The following is a 20235-nucleotide window of genomic DNA, read 5'->3' on the forward strand; positions in this document are numbered from 1 at the left end:
ACACACATCACAATGTAAGAAACTGCTAAATCAATATAATCCGTAGAACAATCAATCATGAAAATAATAGTTAATTGCAGTTTGAAGTGAAAACACATTAGTGTTTCTTGCCATCGTGTCTCCACATCTAACCAAGTGAATCACAACATAAATTCTACAACTTTACGACAGAAAAGTTTCCAAAATCTGCTTTTAGTTTATTTCTTTTTTTTTTTTTTAAACAGATTTACTTAATTCAACAAATATTTCAATTAATAACACGTAAAGACGTTCATGAAGGTCAGAGAGAGTCTAACAATCAGTACAAGATTAATCAGCCGAAAGGTTAAAAGACATGGAAAGTTAAATCAGGAAGTGAGAGGGCAGCTCAGGTCACGCAGCACCTGCTGATCCAGTAACGTCCAGTACAGATGACCAGCTTATATAACTGGAGTTTGTGCTTCATTCAGATGAGTTTTGAATTAGAATAAAGTATTTTGTTTGTAATTTAATTTAACATTATTTTCTTACTTTCAGCCCTGTGTTCTATATTTTGATTTTACGCATTTACTCCAGAGTGAAAACTGCAAGTTTTTAAGAAGGATTTTAGTCAGAAATTCTTCTTCTTCTTCTTGACCATCAGGGTCATTAAATGTGTGGACACACAAAAGCTTCAAACTGAGAAAGTAAATATAAAACAGTATATTTATTATTTTAGGGGGAAAAAACGATATTTAAGTTTTGTAAGTCAGTATATTAAGATACTGTGTTTCCCACAAATTCATTCATCTATGGCAGACGGTCACAATTAAAACATCTGCTGCCACGTTTTTTTATTTTCTGTTTTTGGAGCTGGACTGTTCATCAGGAGCGCTGTTACAATAAATATATTGTCCAGTTATTTATTGTTCCACACTCTCAGAGTGCAGAGCGTACTCGGGACACAGATGGAGCAGCAGGTGTAGTGAAAGCGAAACTGAACCGTTCAGTGTGGCAGGTCTAAAAGTTTGCTGGCAGACACAAACAGCTGCTCCTCTCATACATCGATTTGATCTGATCAACTGATCAATTATCCATCCGCAACTCAAAACTCCAATAACTGCTGCTAAGGCCAAAGAGGAGAGCTCTGCCTGCGCTGCGTCTCCAGACCTGGAAAAATCGAATTTAAAGAGGGGACACAGACTGATACACTGAGACGCATAGGCACATAGGCACATACACCCCCCGTGTTATGAAGCTAGATGCGCAGTTAGAAGCAGCCATATTTGTCTCGCCTCACTGAACATCAAACGAACCGAGTGGAGTTCACCTCTGTTTCATGTCAAAATGTTGTTTTTATTTATTTCAGAGTTCATCGCTGCAGCATCTGGTATATTGCCTCATGTGATTCAGTTTGACGTGATGCGCATGCTTGCTGTGAAAGTTAACAAACAGTTCAAGGTCCCATGAAATAGAAAAGACCTCTCCCCATGTTGTTACCTCATGTTCCTGCTTCCTGATCTGCCGTCTTATCGCACGCCGAAATCCTGTCAACAGATACGCTTTCATAAATATTCAATGTTAAAATTCGTTATTTTCTGAGCACTTGTACGTCGAGTCACATGTGACAGATGTTGGGTTGACCCGGTCAGCCTCTTCCTGTTTTTATTCATATTCAGGTTTAAAGATGAAACTCTGATCTCAGAGCTGTTTCATGGGACCTTCAAAGTCTAACATGTCCCCTGAACTTAAACTCCAGAGGCTAATTCTGTTCAACTGACAGTGTAACCAGAGTCCACTGAACTAAAGAGTATGATCTGTATTTGTTTTTAACGCTAACAGTTGCATCCTCGTGGTTTGCATTATTTTCTGAATCCTGTTTCTGATTTCAGTAGTGTGACATTGAAAAAGTTCCCCTGAGAACCCTAATTTAACTGACCTCAGCTGGTTAACCTCCTTTAATTTCTTTCTGTCTTTCATTCTGTCATTCCTTCGTTTTTTCTTTCTTTCTTTCTGTCATTTCTTTCTTCCTTTATATGCCCCCGTGCTGGCGATAGTTTTGGCTGGAGGTATTATGTTTTCAGGATGTCTGTCTGTACAGACTGGCACAGCCTCCGGACGTCTGTTCGTCTCATCTTTGTGAACAGGATATCTCAAGAATGCCTTAAGGGAACGTCTTCAAATTTGGCACTGCTGTCCACTTGGACTCTTGATGAACTAGTTTCTGGTGGTCAAGGATTGAAGTCAGTGTGACCTCATTTGTCTTGTTCTTGTGATCGTGATGTCTCAAGAGGAAATGTCTTTAAATTTGGCACAACTGTCCACATGGACTCAACAATGAACTGATTAGTTTTTGGTGGTCAAGACTTGAAGGTCAAGGTGGCTGTGACCTTGCACTCATTTCATTCTCGTGAAGGCGATATCTCAAGAGCGCCTTGAGGGAATGTCTTTAAATTTGGCACAACTGTCCACTTGAACTTAACGATGAACTGGTTAGATATTGGTGGTCGTAGGTCAACGGTCAAGTCCATGTGACCTCATTTGTCTCATTCTCATGAACGTGATATCTCAAGAACACTGTGAGGGAATGTCTTCAAATTTGGCACAAATGTCCACTTGGGCTCAACAATGAACTGATTGAATTTTGGTGGTCAAAAGTCAAGGTCAGTGTGATCTTGCATCTGTAAAATCAATAAAATGTAAAAGGGTGAGTCATATAAAAATTCACCCCCTATGGGGATTGACTCGCTTTTGAAGCCAGCCTCAAGTGGACATTAGAAGAACTGCAGTAAATTTTCGGTTCAGGAGGTTGTCATTTGCTATTTTCCCAGCTGAAAACGGCAAGCTGGGAGTGCTAGAGCACTTTGGAGGGTTAACGTTTTCAGCCACAACGCTTTGATTGTGACTGGTTGCTATGATGCAGAATAGCTGCAGAAGTAAAAAATCGGTATCAGGTAGAGTACTTGTCTGAATGAAAGGAAGGCTGAAGCACGTAGGGAAAGAGGATGGATCCGCTGGTTTATGTGGTTTCAGTATTCATTTGTTCTCCGTTGTTGTTGTTGTTGTTAAGTACTTTGTCCCACCCCTCCTCTACTATGATTAGGTAAAAAGTCTCAGTGGTGAATGCAGTGTTTTACCCAAAGCTAAGTACTTGTCAACTCTCTATGATCAGAAAACAGCTGCAAATGTGCAGAATAGTTGCTCTGGGTGTCATCGCACTGCTGGCGTTCATAGCACAGTGTAACTACATGGCGCTATGCCTTGGTGGGCACACAGCCCTACAAGGCAGAGTGCACTCAGTACACTGTGGTTGATTTACTTGATCTAGAAATATCTTGCAGATTTTTTTTCCACATTGTCGACCAGTCCATTGGTTGAACAGCAGGTATAATTTCAGTTGATCAAGATGTTCTTTGGTAGGTTTCAGCCCCACTAGAGGCTGCAGTGTTCATTAACGACCACATTAAGAAAGTGTTGGACAGAACAAACATCATCCTGATGATTTATGTATTCTTAGAGTCTGAAAGGAATCCTGTCATTAATAGATTAGTTTGATTTAATGTGACCACAACAGATTCAAATCCATGCAATAAGAAATGGCACTTAATAAAGATGGGAGCTGAAATGACAAATCTGTTCATGATTCATTTCCAACAATTTCTCAAAGTCTGTTTAAACATATAACCTGGGTTTGGACAAATTTGAATGTGTCAGCTTGAACTGTGGGAAAATCATCAGGACCCTTTCGTACTGTTGAAGGACAGTGCGGCCTGTGGTGAACATAAACACTGTTGGTCCTGTTAGTGAATGATTTAAAGTTCACTCAAACCCAGTCTGCATCTGTGTAAATCACCTTTAAAATCCCAGAGTGTATGTGTCTGAATGAGCAGGTCACAACTGCCTCTGTGTTCCAGATGTTTCTCTGTAAGTCGGCAGAGTAAATTAGTGCCGTCTACAGCCAAACCATGTGAAAGACAAAAAGCCTCGAGGAAACTCCCCCCCTCTAATCTCCCACATTAATCACTCTCTCTTTGTGTTCACCCAATAAACAAAGTCCTCAGCTTCACTATACACTGCAAAAATTGTTCATCTGAGGAGAGTGCTGAGCCCTGGTATCTTATTTATGTGTTAGAACATTATATTATGGTTATTTTTTTAGATTTGTACAGATGTCAGTCCATTAAGGAGTAGAGTGAAGTTATAATTGTGAAGACATCTTGACTCTGAGTGTTTTAATTGGAAACGAATGACTCAGTCTCAGTGTGATTATTTTCTCTCTTCATCATGTGACAGAAAACAAAAACATGTCCATTACAGTCCTCAACACCAGAGCTTCATTCCAGATAATCCTTTTTTGCGGTGTAACTAGAACCAGTCGAGGAAATCTCAACATCTGTCGAGCACGTGGTGGCGTCTTTAACATTTAACCAAACATTTATAGACTTGTTGGTTAATTGTGGCATGAGAAATGTCTAACATCCTGTTTTTATGTACCTGCTGTGTGTTTTTTTTGTTTCCTGCAGCGAGGAAGCACACAAAGCAGGACTCCACGATGAACGAGGAGTGGAAGAGCATGTTTGGATCTCAGGAACCGCCCTCCGCCCAGCCCGCCACGGTAACGCTATCCCTGTGTGGTTGAGATTTATTAACGTTTACAGTGTTCAGGTTTGTCTGGGACTGGTGCTGCACAGCCAGAGGCACATTCACACCTACACTGGTTATAAAACCTAAATGTGTTGAAAGGTCTTTTAGGCACATGGTCAAAGCCATTTTGGTTAGGGCTGTCTCACGAAGGAGAGTTTCTGATCTCATAGAGAGAAATATGTAATGTATAAAGGGTAAAAAAAATTAAGAAGGTGCAGTGTGCCTATTCTCAGTAGCTATCCAACTCACATATACACAAAAAATCAGAAAAAAAAGAAATGTAATCTGATTTAAATGAAACCATTTTATCTGTTGAATGTCAGAAAATAGAAAACTACCCATTATGACTTCTTCAGATGTCTTAAAAATGTTTTATCTCACCAACAATCCAGACAGAAAAGATATTCCATTTGTACTTAAAACTAAAGGTGTTTTCACACTTGGTCCTTTTCAGCCCTCTAAACAGACTCAGAGCAGTGAGCATATGTGAACTCAGACCGCTCTGAAGTGAACCGAACTCAGACCATCCTGGGAGGTGGCGTTACAGGCAAATGTGGTTTCATCTGTTTTTTCAAGTGTCCCACTGCATCAGCATGTGATCTAGAGTGGTTAGGGTTAGAGAGCAAAGCGAGCCTGTAACGCTTTGTGTTCACAATGCACAGGTTAAGTGAACTGAACACAGACTGCCTCTGGAGGTGGTCTGAGTATGGTTCACTTCAGAGGGGTCTGAGTTGTCTTGGAGTGTTCACATATACTCCAAATGATTAAATGATCATCAGAATAGTTGCAGGCTAATCTTCTGTTAGTCCAACTTAATACCTTTTTGGCTCAAGGGACTTATTAAAGAAAAAAATTATTGCTGGAAAAGGTTTCCATGAAACTAGGCTGATTTTGCAGCAAAAAAAGCAAAATATGGTGCCTATAACTACCCAGGGCTGCTCCTTGAAAGTCGGAGATCTGAATCATCAGTCAGAAACGCCTCGATTGACCGAGATTGCTTCAAGTGGAACAGTCTTTTTTAAACTTGTTTTTTGTCCACATTCCTTGAGGGTACACATTAGTCAAAATGGCATTTAATTATGTTTTCATTAGGCAGTGCGGTAATTATTCCCATATTACATGTTTCTCTAAAGCAGGGTTCTCAATCTTTTGTACTTTAAGGTCATCTTCTGATTGTTGAAACAGTTAGGACCACTTTCCCAAATAACTTTAAGAAAAAACAAACACAACATGAAAAAGAAAATAGAAAAAATAAATTGCGCTGTGAAGAAGTGTTTTGCCACGGTGAGCTGTGTTGACCAAAATAAACACTTCCTGTCATTATGAGTCCAGATTTAACGTATTTAGTTGTAGTTCATCACCACATGTTTCGGGGGTTTAACTGGCAGGTTTTCTGCATTGCATTTTCACTGCATCCGAGCCAACGTTTGCAAGCTAATGATGTCAAAACACGTTTGCCTCTACCTGATGTTGTGTGATGATTGGTGAAGTGACATTCACACATAACCGGTCATTGAAATCATGCATTTTAATTTGTCATTTTTTAATTTATGTGAATTATTGAGCACAAGTTTAAATAAATAAATAAAAAAAGTAGCTTTGTAAATTGCAGGAAAAAAATTGAATGTAACCATTTGGCAGTACCTTTAGAATAGCTAAAGTTCCAACTTAAAGAGCTGCAGACTCCACTTCCTTCTTTCCTTTAATTTCATCTATCTTTACATATTTGGAGGATACTTTTTATTTTAAATGTTAAATGCTGTGTAAAACACTCATTCATCCCTCTCTCTCAGTCAGACTCATTAATGCACAAACAGACAGAAACATAGGAGACATTTAATATGTCCTATTTGATATTTAATGTCGTTACTATGTTGTTTCTATTTAATGTTTTTGTATTGTAGTGCCTGGTTTGACGCAGCAGTCACCAAAGACACATTTCTTCCAAAGGAGGCAAATATATTAACCTTGACCCCATCAGGATTATTGAACACAGATTGAAACATGTCACAAAAGAACACACGTGAGGATTGAATTTAGAAGAAGTAACAGAAAGTGATTAGATCAGACCCTCGTCTCTGATTGGCTTTTTCCTCTCTGATCATATATGCGATCAATAATGTGATCACTTGATAAATGTCCCTCAGTCTTCACTTTAAGTCTCAGTCCTGGTTTCAGAGGTGATTTGAGGTAAATGACTGCACATCAGTCACGTACTGTACTCCCTCTCATTCCTGACATCAGTGAGAAGTTTGGCTCCGTGTCCACAGCGCCTCGTCTCCTCATTATTAAACAAGCTGTTGGTGAATGTTTGACTCATGTTTGTTGGCTGACAGATGATACATGTGTTTGTTATTTACTGCGGCACTGAGCGTCTTCATCTCACCTTCAGCCACGTCAAACACTGAACTGTAGTCTGACTCTGAGCCCAGTTTCCACTCCGAGGCTTTGAATTTGTCAAGATCTGTGTTTTGATGATGCGTCGTTACCATTGTTCACTTTGTTTGTATTTATTTGGCTGCCTTCCTAATTATACTTACTGATGAGCTTTTGTTCCCAGCATACGTGTTAGATATTAAAGAGATTAAGTTCAGCTATTGTTTGAGGTATTGCTGTCGTGTTTTGACAACATGTAAATACAAATATAATTTAGGGTTTTGTTTCTAAACTAAACTTGTAGATTGATCTTTTTTAGTATGAAAGTCTGTTTTGATTTAACAGATAAATAGTCAATAATGGGACATTATTTAAACATATAAACTAGAAAAGCACTCGGAGAGCGCAGACCTCCGCCAAACAGCTTGGATTTCCCACCATTTTATGATTTTATCCACTTTGCTTCAACCGATCACCACCAGAATTTTATCATCTGTTCCTTGTCCCATTATCAACCTTTCCTGAAAATTTCATCAAAATCCGTTCATAACTTTTTGAGTTATTTTGCAGACAAACAAACAGACAAACGCTGGTGAAAACATAACCTCCTTGGCGGAGGTAATAAGAAACTCACTTTTCCTATTTTTTTATTTTTGACGTGTTATTGTTGAGATGGTTTTCAGATTGATGATGATGATGATGATGATACTTTACTGTCAGATCAAGTCTGATGAGGTTGCAAATGGAGCTGCCATGATGGAAGAAACCAAAATTTAAGACAAGGAGTAAGCATAGAACATTTAAAGGGGAACATCACCAAAATCAGGGCGTAAAATTAACATTTTACCTCATCTGCCATTGGCTAGTGACCTCCAAAAATTTACCGGCCAAACATATTTTTCACCAGCCAAATAAAAAAATTGTGCCTTATTTGATGAAAAATAATTACCTTACGTTTTTAGTATGAAAATCCAACTTTAGGAAAATCCAACCCTGTCCTCTGTGTTTCTTTGGCGTGCTTGTGGCAAAGGCTGCAGTAGTAGTATCATGATACCACGGCAAAAATGAGGCAGATGTGCCTTTTGTCATTTATAAAAAGATAAATCACTTTTCTATAATACATCAATGATATTTCAATGGAATAAATTACTTATTGACTTATTCATACTTCAAAAACAGCATCAATAAGTGATTAACATAGGGGGGATCAAAATAAAATAAATAAATAAAAATCAACCAGCCACCCTCCTCCCCTGACAAGTAAAGAACAGTCCCTAAAGTGCGGTGAGGTTTGTGGGTCGTTACCTGACACAAAGAGAGAAATGTGAACGTCTCGTTTCTCCTCTGACATGCCACATACCTGTGTGCCACCACGGCTCAGTTGTCCAGGTACTACTGGGCAGTCATGACACCAACGAAAGAGGAAATTATGCTACTGGACCTGGAGTCAGACTTTTTTTTTTTGGAGGGTTAGGGCACGAGGGCTCTCGTGCGCCCTCACATAGATTGCGCCCTGGGCAGTCGCCCACATTGCCCATAGCAAACACCGTCCCTGGACACAGCTGGCAGAAATGGTCGAAGCACATAAAAAACCCACATGCAATTCAAAATTTTCCATCGGTCACTGGCGGGTGTGTATTTTTGTTTTACACGCCAAACTCATTTTTTACCCGCCATTGGCGCTTGCCGGGTGTTAATTTTACGTGCTGACCTAAGTTAAAAATTCCAGTATTTTATTTCCACGGCTGAGGAAAGTTCAGTTAATATCAGTGAACCTGAGTTGCTCTCTGTGTCAAAACCAGAAACCAGAGAACTAAGTCTGAAACTTGTGATGTCATAGGGCATGAAGTCTGGAGCTGCTCTGAGCAGGAGTCTGATTTTGTAGATTCACAGTATGTTTGTTTTCTTTTTTAAACCCAAATGATTTTTATTCTATTGTAATGTTCTCAGTTCTTAAACAGAAAATGTCTCCATATACTCAGAACATTCCTCTGGGTGCTCTCAGCGTTATCTAGAACATCTGTCACCATTTATTGTCTATGGAGCAGCTCCATCTTTATACCCTGTGACATCACAGATTTGAGTTTTAGCACTTTAGTGTTTGGATTTGTGAGAGTTGCTCATGTTTACTGATATTTCTGGACTGTCTCCACAGGAATAACATGTGAATTTTGACAATGGGCGACATTCCCCTTTAACATGACATCACAGTTACAGTAGACAATATGTTCAAGATCCTTCAACATCATTCTATCTGGGATTAAGCTCCATATTTAATTTCAGGATTGGCTGGTGCACAAAACAGTGCATCAGTCACACCTTATTAAATCATGGTGTCTTAATTTGACCACAAAGATTGATACTTACTGCTCAGGACATGAGTTTCTCCAGTGTTTGATCCACAAAGATTTTCATTTGGTGGAGCAGATTTGACTTTAAAATGGTGGACAAACACTTGCATTATGTAACATGATAATACTGTAGAACAGGCATGTCCAGAATTCGGCCCCGGGGCCAATCGTGGCCCACTGACCAATGTTAAATGACACGTGACTTGTTCAAAATATACGTGGCTCACTGCACAGTACTGCATTTTTTCCATTCACCTCACACTGGCAGGACTGTCACACAGTTTGTAGACACGCACCAAGTCGGAACTACACTGGCAGTACTAATGTGTTCTCATAAACAGACGTTACACAAGCAAACACACGGTCACGTAGCAGCAGACATTTCCTGCTAAATAGCAGACAGGGCCACGGTACAGAAGCATAAAGTCAGAAGTGAGGGCCGCCACGTTCAGGAACGATGGAAAGTTGAATACTTTTTCACTAAAAGATGAAACAGCCGCCCCCACTGTAGGACACTCATAATCACAGAAGTTAAAAAGAAAGAAAATTGGCTACTCGCCCTCCAAGATGTAAGGTGGCGATAAAATAAATGATTTGTTTTAATCTTATGCAGACAGAGTCAAAGTGTCTTTCCAGGACAGCAGGACCAACTGGGAGAACTGGGAAGCTTTGAGTTGAATTTTAAGACGTTTCAAAGTAAAACCTAAAACTAAACTCTGAACTCTGACAGAATCACTGATCTCTGAGGAAATAATCAGACTCGTGCTGATGATGTAAAAACATGACCGAGCTGTCAGTAAAACGACGACCTGATGTGTGTGTGCAGGTCACTGATGGGCCGGCCACTCAGATAAGGAAGAGCACGGTGGCCCCAGCGGTGCCTGTGCTGCAGTCGGTGGCGAGCGGCCCCGCCTACCAACGTCGAATCAACACCTGCAAGGCGGAGCTGCAGCAGCTGGTCCAGCAGAAGAGGGAGCAGTGCAGCGCCGAGCGCATGGCCAAACAGATGATGGAGAGTGCCGAGTGGGAGAGTCGACCTCCTCCACCTGGTAACAAACTCACACTGATATGTGCTACACACACACACACACACACACACACACACACACACACACACACACACACACAGTCACAGGTACACAGTTGGTTTTATCTGATTTTGTCCAGATCCAGTTTTTTAGTTTTAACCAACTTGCAGGTTGAATTATTATTTACTTTACGCATCTGAATCCCTTAAAAAAAATCTAATCAGGTTCAACATTTTCAAGTAACTTAACTCTTTGATTCACTAAAACTCAAAGTTTCATCGTAGTCGGTCCAGTCGGCGATCATTCCTTCAGCCATCCTGCGTACAGCACTGTGAGAGATATTGCCGAGTTGTTTCTGTGACTTGCCGATCACCTTCCCTGCAGTGTTGACAATCTTAGAGAGCTTGTTTTTGCTCTTTGCGCCCAGGTTGCTGTCACGTATCATGCTGTAATGTTAAATGATAAAATGCTTTCAACCAGGCCTCCGTCTGCTATTTCAAGTTTTCAGCACACTGATTAAAACCAGGTGCTGATTGGCTCTCTTAAAATGCTTGCTGAGTTTTCATTAAAAGTTAGGATGTTATCAATAGTGGTACCTAAGTTCCTAAATTGTTCAAGTTTCTCTGCAGGCTGGTTATTGAGTGTAACAGCGAGATATGACTGGTCCATTTGGTTTTGTTTGTAAAATCCAAAACACAAACTATCCAGTTGTCAAAACTGTAGCAGTTTGATTTTTTGGCATTTGTTGCTGTTCAGTATTTACCTCTCACATATCACATGACATACCTGACACTGTCATTTCATGGTAACAGGATACTGACAGATCTGCTGTTCAGAGACATTAGAATCAGCTATTAGATTCTGTATAGAAATTATTTAACAAATACAAACTGAATACGGCACCACTTCTTTCTCTGTACTGTCTCCAGTGTCCAACCCAAACCCTCAGACCAAATACTGTTTAAACAAACCCTGAAAACCTACGAGGACTGATTCATTTTAACAGACAAGAAATTTGGAAATCAGAGTTTTTTGTTTTTTTGTTTCACAGTTTTAATTTACAGCGTTTGAAGCAGTTTTCACACAGGAACTGTCCAAAGAAACCAGTTTTGTCTCATTAAGACTCACAGAGCTGTGAATGTGTGTGTGTCAGGGTGGCATCCTAAAGGGCTGCTGGTCGCTCATCTTCATGAACACAAAGCAGCTGTGAACCGCATCAGAGTCTCAGACGAGCATTCCATCTTCGCCACGGCGTCCAACGACGGCACCGTCAAAGTCTGGGACAGTCAGAAGATGGAGGGAAAAACCACGACCACCAGGTGAGACTTTAAAACCACCGACAGGAGACAAAGACCACGTCACTGAAACACTGACGACAAGTCACAAGTCGCACCCGAGTACTGACAGTGATTTAATGCAACGTTTCACACAAACACCGTCATCACATGTTTGAGTTGACAGAAGGGTTGTGCTAATAATTTAACACCTGCTTTCTCTTCCTGCTTTTCTTTGCAATAATTTATTATTTATTGGGTTTATTATTGTATCAGAAATCCTTCCAGGTCTGTTGCTGATCTACTGGTAACTGATGTGTGTCTTACATTTAGATATAGAATATAATATAACATCCTAGAACATGATATGATTTAAAACTGCCTGATCTCAGCTCTGACTGCTCACTTCTCCAGAAGACAGCACCTGATATTTCTTGATTCTGGTGCACCCAACAAATAATAGAACGGATAACAAGAATCCGAATCAAAAATACTTTATCGATCCCAGGGGTTAAATGTGATATCTGGGCTTCCTTTTCAGTGCACTGTTCATTGTTTACAGTCCAATTAGCAACTTCAGATGCCAGAAAGGAGTTGAGAGACAGTTAATCTCTATATAAACAGTTATCTGCACGTTTTTATTAATTTATCTGTTTAATGCGTTTAAGCCAATGCTTTCCCCTGTATTACTCAACCTGATGCAACCAAAGCTGCTCAGACGTGATTGGTCAAAACTGTTGGACTACAAACAGAAACCAAAGTCTTGCCACTGATGACGCATTCATATTCAGATATCTGTTTATAGAAATTAACTTCAGCCCCAGTTTGTTCCCCTAACAAAAGCTCAAACTCTGATTATAAAATATGAATCTGTAGATGAACCATCTCTGAGCTGCAGCTGTATGTTTCAGATGAACCTCATCGATCCAGATCTGTCTCAGTCCAGTGAGTTCACATAAGTGCGAGCCGCCGTCTCTGCAACTCAGAGCTACAACAGATTGATTTTCACGTGTGTGTGTCTGAGTTTATTCATGTGTGTGTCTGAGTTTATTCGTGTGTGTGTGTGTGTGTGTGGATAAATTCAGAGTAATTAATTTGACATTTAGTCTCAAACGACCTCGTATCAGAGTTTCCTCCAGACTCAGACTGAAAGCCGTGAAAACATTTCAGTGTGTCACTTTCCTGGATGTTACCAGCACTGCTGTGTGCTCCTGCAGGTCTGTATTGACGTATTCTCGTATCGGCGGCCACGTGAAGACGCTGACCTTCTGTCAGGGGTCACATTACTTGGCGGTGGCTTCAGACAACGGATCCATCCAGCTGCTGGCGGTTGAAGCAAACAAACCACCAAAATCCCCCAAAGTTCAGCCCTTCCAGACCAGGTACCACAAACACATCCACAGGTCACATCTGCACTGATGGAGGACGTGTCTCATCCGTCTCATGTGTCCTTTCTCTCAGGTCTCTGGACCTGCAGGAGGACGGCTGTGCGGTCGACATCCACCATTTTAACTCTGGCGCTCAGTCGGTGCTGGCATACGCAACTGTCAACGGCTCGCTGGTTGGCTGGGACCTTCGCTCCAACTCCAATGCCTGGACGCTCCGCCACGACCTCCGCCTTGGACTCATCACCTCCTTTACAGTCGACATGCACCAGTGCTGGCTCTGCCTAGGTGTGTGTCTCTATGTCTAATATTGCTATCTCTGTGTTTTAAACCATCGTAGTGAGGACATTTTGGCTGTTTGTCACCACTTTAGAGGACTGTTTGAAGACTTGATGTTGAGCTCCAGGTTATAATCAGGTTTAGGTAGGGTTAGTAACAGTCAAACCACATCTCAAAGATCCAGGTGGTGGTGGTGCAAGGGCACAAGCAAAATTCAGTAAATAACACAAATCTGTTATAAAACATTTAACAGATGCCGGTAAGGCCTCAGGGGTGGCATAGTACAGGTAGGGTCAGTCATCGAGTTATGATGGCTAAGCTGAAAACATACCTGTGCTGCCGTGGCGCAGCACGTCATGTGATGTGTGTGAAGTGCCGCCCCTAGCACACACCGGACGCATCGTGCTGCAGCTTGTCAACAGACGACCACACAAAGTTATTACTACTTTTGCTGACAGATCTGAACTTCCTCCACCTCTGCATTAGCTTAAAATCATGTGTGGCCCCTGATTAAACTTGATCTCTCACCTGAAGAGCTGATCTCCAGAGCTGTGACTCACCAGGAAGTATCTTTTTGGCCATTGTCTTTGTAACGATGGGATTGTGGGTTGTTTAGGTAGAAATATTTCTCGACCTCAACAAGTCTCTCCTCATCTATTCATTGTCACACACGAGACACAGCAACAGCAACAGAGTTCTCTTTACACATCCATGGTGAGGAGAGGAGTCGAGCTGCTATAGGAGTAGAGAAAAAGAGCTGCTACAGGAGCTGGTCTGTACAAGCAGAGAGCGAGTGGTGAAAATGCCTTTAATTCTGGGGTCAGCGCGGCCACCAACTCATTGCTCAGATAGCCTACTAGCCCTACACCTGCTAATGTTTGCTCACCTTTATTCTCTGATAACTTAAAATCCAAACATTCAGGAGTTGTTAGTGGGAGCTGAACCATCAACAGACGTCTCGTCCTCTTCAAAACCAGCCGACCAGGTGATTTAAACCAGTGAAACAAACAAACGTATTTATCATATAATATTCGATTTCTGCAGATATGTTCCCCTAAATCCTCCACACTGCACCTGTTAATGTGGTCACAGCAGAGAAAAGGACGGGAAATTAAAACATGGGCAGTTTTATTTGACAAATTAAAATATCTGGGATTTTGTTGCTGGTTATTTTCAGAAGAAACTTCTGGTAAACTGAAGGAAAAATGATCCTCTTGGTCACTGAACATCACGAAACACCTGAAAAATCACAGAATTCTGAGACCTGCATCTCAAACGTACAACGTTTTGTCCATTTCAGCTCCTGAACCTCCAAACTTTGTGTTTCCTCCGCAGGCACGAGCAGCGGCACCATGGCCTGCTGGGATATGCGGTTCCAGCTCCCCATCTCAAACCACTCCCATCCTGCCCGAGCACGAATCAGACGCCTGCTGATGCATCCGCTCTACCAATCATCTGTCATCGCCGGTGAGAGGACGAAGAATGAAACTTCTTTCTGTCTGTGAATGTAGTATGCTAAATGTCAAACAGTTCAGACTGAGCGACCTTCAGCACAGTGAACATGTAGAGAAAGATTCATTTAACCTCACTGAGCAATTCGATGTCCAGCTGATGATGAAGAGTGAGGAATTTGTGTTTGATTGTTCAGGTGTGAAAATAACAGACAGTCCAGATCAAAGTGATGTCTCTTCATCTGATTTATAGGTCTGTCTCTCTCTCTGTCTGTCTGCAGCTGTCCAGGGGAATAATGAAGTGTCTATGTGGGACATGGAGACCGGAGATCGTAAATTCACCTTGTGGGCGAGCTCCGCACCTCCGCTCTCTGAGATGCAGGTGTGTGTGTGTGTGTGTGTGTGTGTGTCTTCCTTGTCAAAACCTAGCACCTACATTACCCACAATGCATCTCTCCCTCTGACAGTTGTGGGTTACAGAGTAGCAACACTGTACAAATGCTTTAGAATCACTGTTTATTTATTTATTTATTGTTTTAATGATTATTGGAGCCTCGAGTACTTTGATCTTGTCCGTCTGTGTAAAGATGGACGCCTGGTCTGCTGCAGATCAGATCTACCTACGGGTACAAATCAGCTGAACTTTAACTTCTGAACAGAGGGCTTTCATGTTTATAATCACATGAACATAAATTAAAGTGTTTTACGAGGACGTTCCCCGTCAGTGTGAACACGTCCAACATGTCAGCAGTAAAAGAGATGGATGTGTTTCAGAGGGAGTTGGTTACAAAGGTTTGTTCTCTCTCTTCTGTTTGAAGGTCGACATTTCACATTATTTGGTTCAGACATAAGCCTTTGATCAGATCACATTTCACTGATCGATTATTGTTTAGCACAAAGCTGTTGCAATCGATATTTTTTATAATAATGTATAAATGATGTTATGTTGTGTGTCTCTGGTGGAGAATAATTAGCTGAATCTTTGCAGAGCTTTATACTGAGTTTCAGCTCATCTTTATCGTTCTGATTCATTCATGACTTTTGTCGTGTCACCATCAGAATAAAGCTCCAGTAACACCTTCGCCTGGCTCCATTCGTGGATTGCGCGCGCACCTCAACAGAGCACGAAGGCATTTATACTTGGCGCATTCTCTGTTGCAGTATTCGCCGCAAAGACGGGGGGGCAGTAGAGAAAAAACACTATAGGAAGTAGTAGAAGCAGGCAAAAAACAGCAGAAGTAGAAGCAAGTGGAAAACAATGTAAACAGTGATGATGGCAGATTGCAGAAGAGGAGGAATTGTTATGTTTATAGCTTTTGACCAGACAAAAGCGTTGCAACAGAAGATGGTCTGTCCGCACATTACATGTAGCGAGATATCTGACTGGGGAACACAGCCAGCTTGTGAAGCCCTCAAAGTCATCCAGTTTGAACTGAGCGACACTAGCACAGCTTGCGAAAAGTTTTAAAATCCTGGAGGTGTGCGACCTCGTGATGTGCCAGCGCGCAGCTGTCGCAAGGTGCGTGATTATGGCATTTGTGGCGCGCGAACATCGCACAGTCGCAACTGCGTCGAGCATAAACTAGGCTTTAGAGCCGTAAAAACCATCTAACAGTACAAGTGACAATAAATGGTCTAAACAGACCTTTTTTCAAAGAAAAACATGAGATTATTTATTTTTAATGAATGTTTAACTCATATTAATAAATAAAGTGCTGCTTTAACACGTGTATATCGTCTGTATTGTATCACGCCTCAAAATGTCCTTAATTTCTGAAGTATCTCCAGAAAGCAGTATGTTGAAAACCTCCTGAGATTCTGTGGACATAATCAATACAATGCATTATAAGCTGATTGTTTAATTAGAAAATATAATCAGAACAGTGGTTCACTATTTAAACAAGATTTACTGATTGATTTTCAATAGATATTTTTGAAAACAATCCTGATTGAATGCTTTAAATCTTTCACATAATATTTTGACATGTGTAAGTAATTTAAACAGTTTAAACACAAATGATGAACTTTAACAATATAATAAACTGACTGAAATGTGCCTTGCGCTTCCTCTTTGCCTCATGGTCATCCATGCTTGTTAAAAAGGGGGCGTGGCTCTACTGCAGTCCACTTTAGATGATGTCGAACACTGTGATTGGTTTATGGACATCCCAACAAATAAGTCTGTGCATTTGGGTGAAAAATCATGTCCATTTAGCACCGTCCCCATTTTTATTTTAGTTCTGTACAACTGTGAGTAGCTCCTTCATTTAGTGTCTGTCGGCAGTGTGTTCAAAACATGACCATTGTTTAGATTTCATTGCTGCCTACGTCACCTCCAGTGGAAGGTGAACGGGCCCTGTGCACAGTTATTACATCCACAGTCTCACTAGCTGCTTGTTAGCATGTTTGCTAGTCATGTTAGCAGAGTTCAACACGTCTCCTTGTTTCTTGCTCCTTGCATTAGGACACAATAGTGTTTACACTATAAAAGATATGTGGTCAAACGTCCCAGACTGCTCAGCAAGTGGTTTGAGTGATGGGGTCATAATGTGTTTTGGTGGTCGTCTACACTTGTATTCAGTGCTGTCCAATTTTGATTGCATCAGCCAAGACACACGTTGATACTGAGTGTAAACAGGGTTATAGCTGAGCATTGAGCAGCTGAAGAGACAGATGTTTCCCTGAGCAGCTGGTGGAGAACAAAAACAGAGATAAAAGAGAGGATGACATTCATCAGGTGGCTCAGACACAACTCTGCTGAGTCAGTGTTGTGTTCACACTAATGTTTGTGTGTGTGTGTGTGTGTGTGTGGTGTGTTGCAGCCGTCTCCTCACAGTGTTCACGGGATCTACTGCAGTCCTGCTGATGGGAACCCGCTGCTGCTGACAGCTGGATCTGACATGAGGATCAGGTCTGAACCACAACAACACAAACCCTCCACACAACCTCCGTCTAACACACAACCACAGTTCACACTGTATAAAGTCTGAAGGGGCTAAATTATCAATGAAATATAAAAACTTTAACACAAATATCAGTAAAACTTTTCTCAACTGGAAAAATTTAACAGTCAGAAAAATCTCCTTTAGATTTGTAGTTTTTGCGAACATCAGACGGCTTTATTTTTTACAGTGTGTTCACGTGTTAACGGATCCTGCTCCCCGCAGCCACCTGCTTATGTACGTTTTCATTTAAACACCTGAGTGCAAACCCAGGAAATTCAAAAGTCACAATATATATTTGATGTCAAACAGTTTCCTGTGTGAGGTGTGGAGGAGCTTTGTGATTAAAAGCAGAAACTGGAGTGAATAAATGATGATGAAGCATGAAGAGCTGAAAACATCAGATGTGTGCAGAGCGATGAGGTCACATTAATACATGTCACTAAACATGAAACAGAAAGGTCATTTCCCATCATGTTTATCACATTTTCTTTTGTCAATTTTCTGGAAATTAATTCAAAACTTTGCGCTACGTTTGCATGGAAACTTGTCTCAACTGTTTTTTAGTGATTTTTGGTTTTATTTTTTTCCAGACAACTGATGGTGATTAAACCTGCTAAATGATTCAGTCTTTTATTTTAGAATTTAAGAGATGCTCTTCGGTCCAGTAGGAGCATGTCAAACAGGAACCAGCGCCACAGTCCTCCTGGTTCATGAACCTGAGTGTTGCACACGATGTAAAAACAAGTAAACAGACGCTAAATTAGTTTGAAATGACGTGAAGAGATTCTTTGAGGTTCAGCAGCATCTGTGATCTGCGTGTGACAGATGACACAAACACACAGCTGCTCCCGAAAACAGCTGCTGTGATTTAAATCGTCTAAAACAACAACAACAAAGAGACGCAGAGAGTTCAGCACCCTGACGCTCACTGACACACAGACTGACACGCGTCAATCAGAGAGGACGGACTTCCTGCAGCAGCTCAACATCTGCTGCTCAGAGAAATTCAGAGGAATTCTCCTTCAGACGGTGAATGAATCCAGATGAGAGTGAATCAGAAGGCTGGAGGCTGAAACATGAATTATTACAAAACATCTGACTGTGATCACCTGACTGAGTTTATTATGACTCAGTGAACACTAGAACTTCAATCAATCAATCAATCAATTTTATTTATAAAGCCCAATATCACAAGTCACAATTTGCCTCACAGGGCTTTACAGCATACAACATCCCTCTGTCCTTATGACCCTCACAGCTGATCAGGAAAAACTCCCCCAAAAAAAACCCTTTAACGGGGAAAAAAACGGTAGAAACCTCAGGAGGTGAGAAGGTGCCCGGTGTATTATAGGGGGGTCCTCCGGCAGACTAGGCCTAAGTCAGCCTAACTAGGGGCTGGTACAGGGCAAGCCTGAGCCAGTCCTAACTATAAGCTTTATCAAAGAGGAAAGTCTTAAGTCTAGTCTTAAATGTGGAGACGGTGTCTGCCTCCCGGACCGTAACAGGAAGATGATTCCACAGGAGAGGAGCCTGATAGCTGAAGGCTCTGGCTCCTGATCTACTTTTGGAGACTTTAGGGACCACGAGTAACCCTGCGTTCTCAGAGCGCAGTGTTCTGGTGGGATAATAAGGCACTATGAGCTCACTAAGATATGACGGAGCTTGACCATTTAGAGCTTTATAAGTTAACAGTAGGATTTTAAATTCAATTCTGGATTTTACAGGGAGCCAGTGCAGAGAAGCTAAAACAGGAGAAATATGATCTCGTTTCTTAGTTCCTGTTAGTACACGTGCTGCTGCATTCTGAATTAGCTGGAGAGTTTTTAAGGACTTACTAGAGCTACCTGATAATAGAGAGTTACAGTAATCCAGCCTAGAGGTAACAAAAGCGTGGACCAATTTTTCTGCATCTTTTTCGGGTCAGGATAGGCCTAATTTTCGCAATATTACGCAGATGAAAAAATGCAGTCCGTGAGGTTTGTTTTAAATGAGAATTAAAAGACAAATCTTGATCAAATATTACTCCGAGGTTTCTTACGGTAGTGCTAGAGGCCAGAGCAATGCCATCTAGAGAAACTATGTCATCAGATAAAGAGTCTCTGAGTTGTTTGGGGCCAAGAACAATAACTTCAGTTTTGTCTGAATTTAACATCAGGAAATTGGTGCTCATCCAAGTTTTTATGTCTTTAAGGCAGTTATGGAGTTTAGTTAATTGATTACTTTCTTCTGGCTTCATCGATAACAACAACATAACAACATAACATCAACAAACTGAAAACAATCAGATAAATAAACTTGTATCTTAAATTCAGACACTGATGTTTGGTCGCTGTGTTCAGGTTCTGGGACCTGGCGTATCCCGAGAGGTCGTACATCGTGGCGGGAGGAGCCAACGACTCGCTGCACTGTCCCTCTGTCCTCTACAGCAGGAAGATCATTGAGGGGACTGAAGTCGTACAGGTGGGCACACACACACACACGCACACCAGACAGGTATATGATAACTAACAGTCTGAGGATATCAAGCACTAAATACAGAAAATT

The 20235-nt window shown here is 41.2% G+C and overlaps 1 protein-coding gene across 2 annotated transcripts in view; it reads left to right on the plus strand.

The window, feature by feature from the left end:
• Nucleotides 1-20235, plus strand: part of pik3r4 (phosphoinositide-3-kinase, regulatory subunit 4) — a 40088-nt gene that overhangs the window by 17605 nt on the left and 2248 nt on the right. The window contains exons 12-21 of one of the 2 annotated variants that reach the window (XM_033640709.2): nt 1328-1348; nt 4482-4573; nt 10156-10378; nt 11511-11676; nt 12849-13013; nt 13093-13304; nt 14631-14762; nt 15028-15128; nt 17569-17657; nt 20031-20151. In XM_033640709.2, the coding sequence (XP_033496600.2) occupies nt 1328-1348; nt 4482-4573; nt 10156-10378; nt 11511-11676; nt 12849-13013; nt 13093-13304; nt 14631-14762; nt 15028-15128; nt 17569-17657; nt 20031-20151 (1322 nt within the window). The remainder of the gene's footprint in view (nt 1-1327; nt 1349-4481; nt 4574-10155; nt 10379-11510; nt 11677-12848; nt 13014-13092; nt 13305-14630; nt 14763-15027; nt 15129-17568; nt 17658-20030; nt 20152-20235) is intronic. The other variant, XM_033640710.2, reaches the window with a different exon arrangement.

This window comes from Epinephelus lanceolatus, chromosome 10 (assembly GCF_041903045.1).
Source record: "Epinephelus lanceolatus isolate andai-2023 chromosome 10, ASM4190304v1, whole genome shotgun sequence".
NCBI lineage: Eukaryota > Metazoa > Chordata > Actinopteri > Perciformes > Serranidae > Epinephelus > Epinephelus lanceolatus.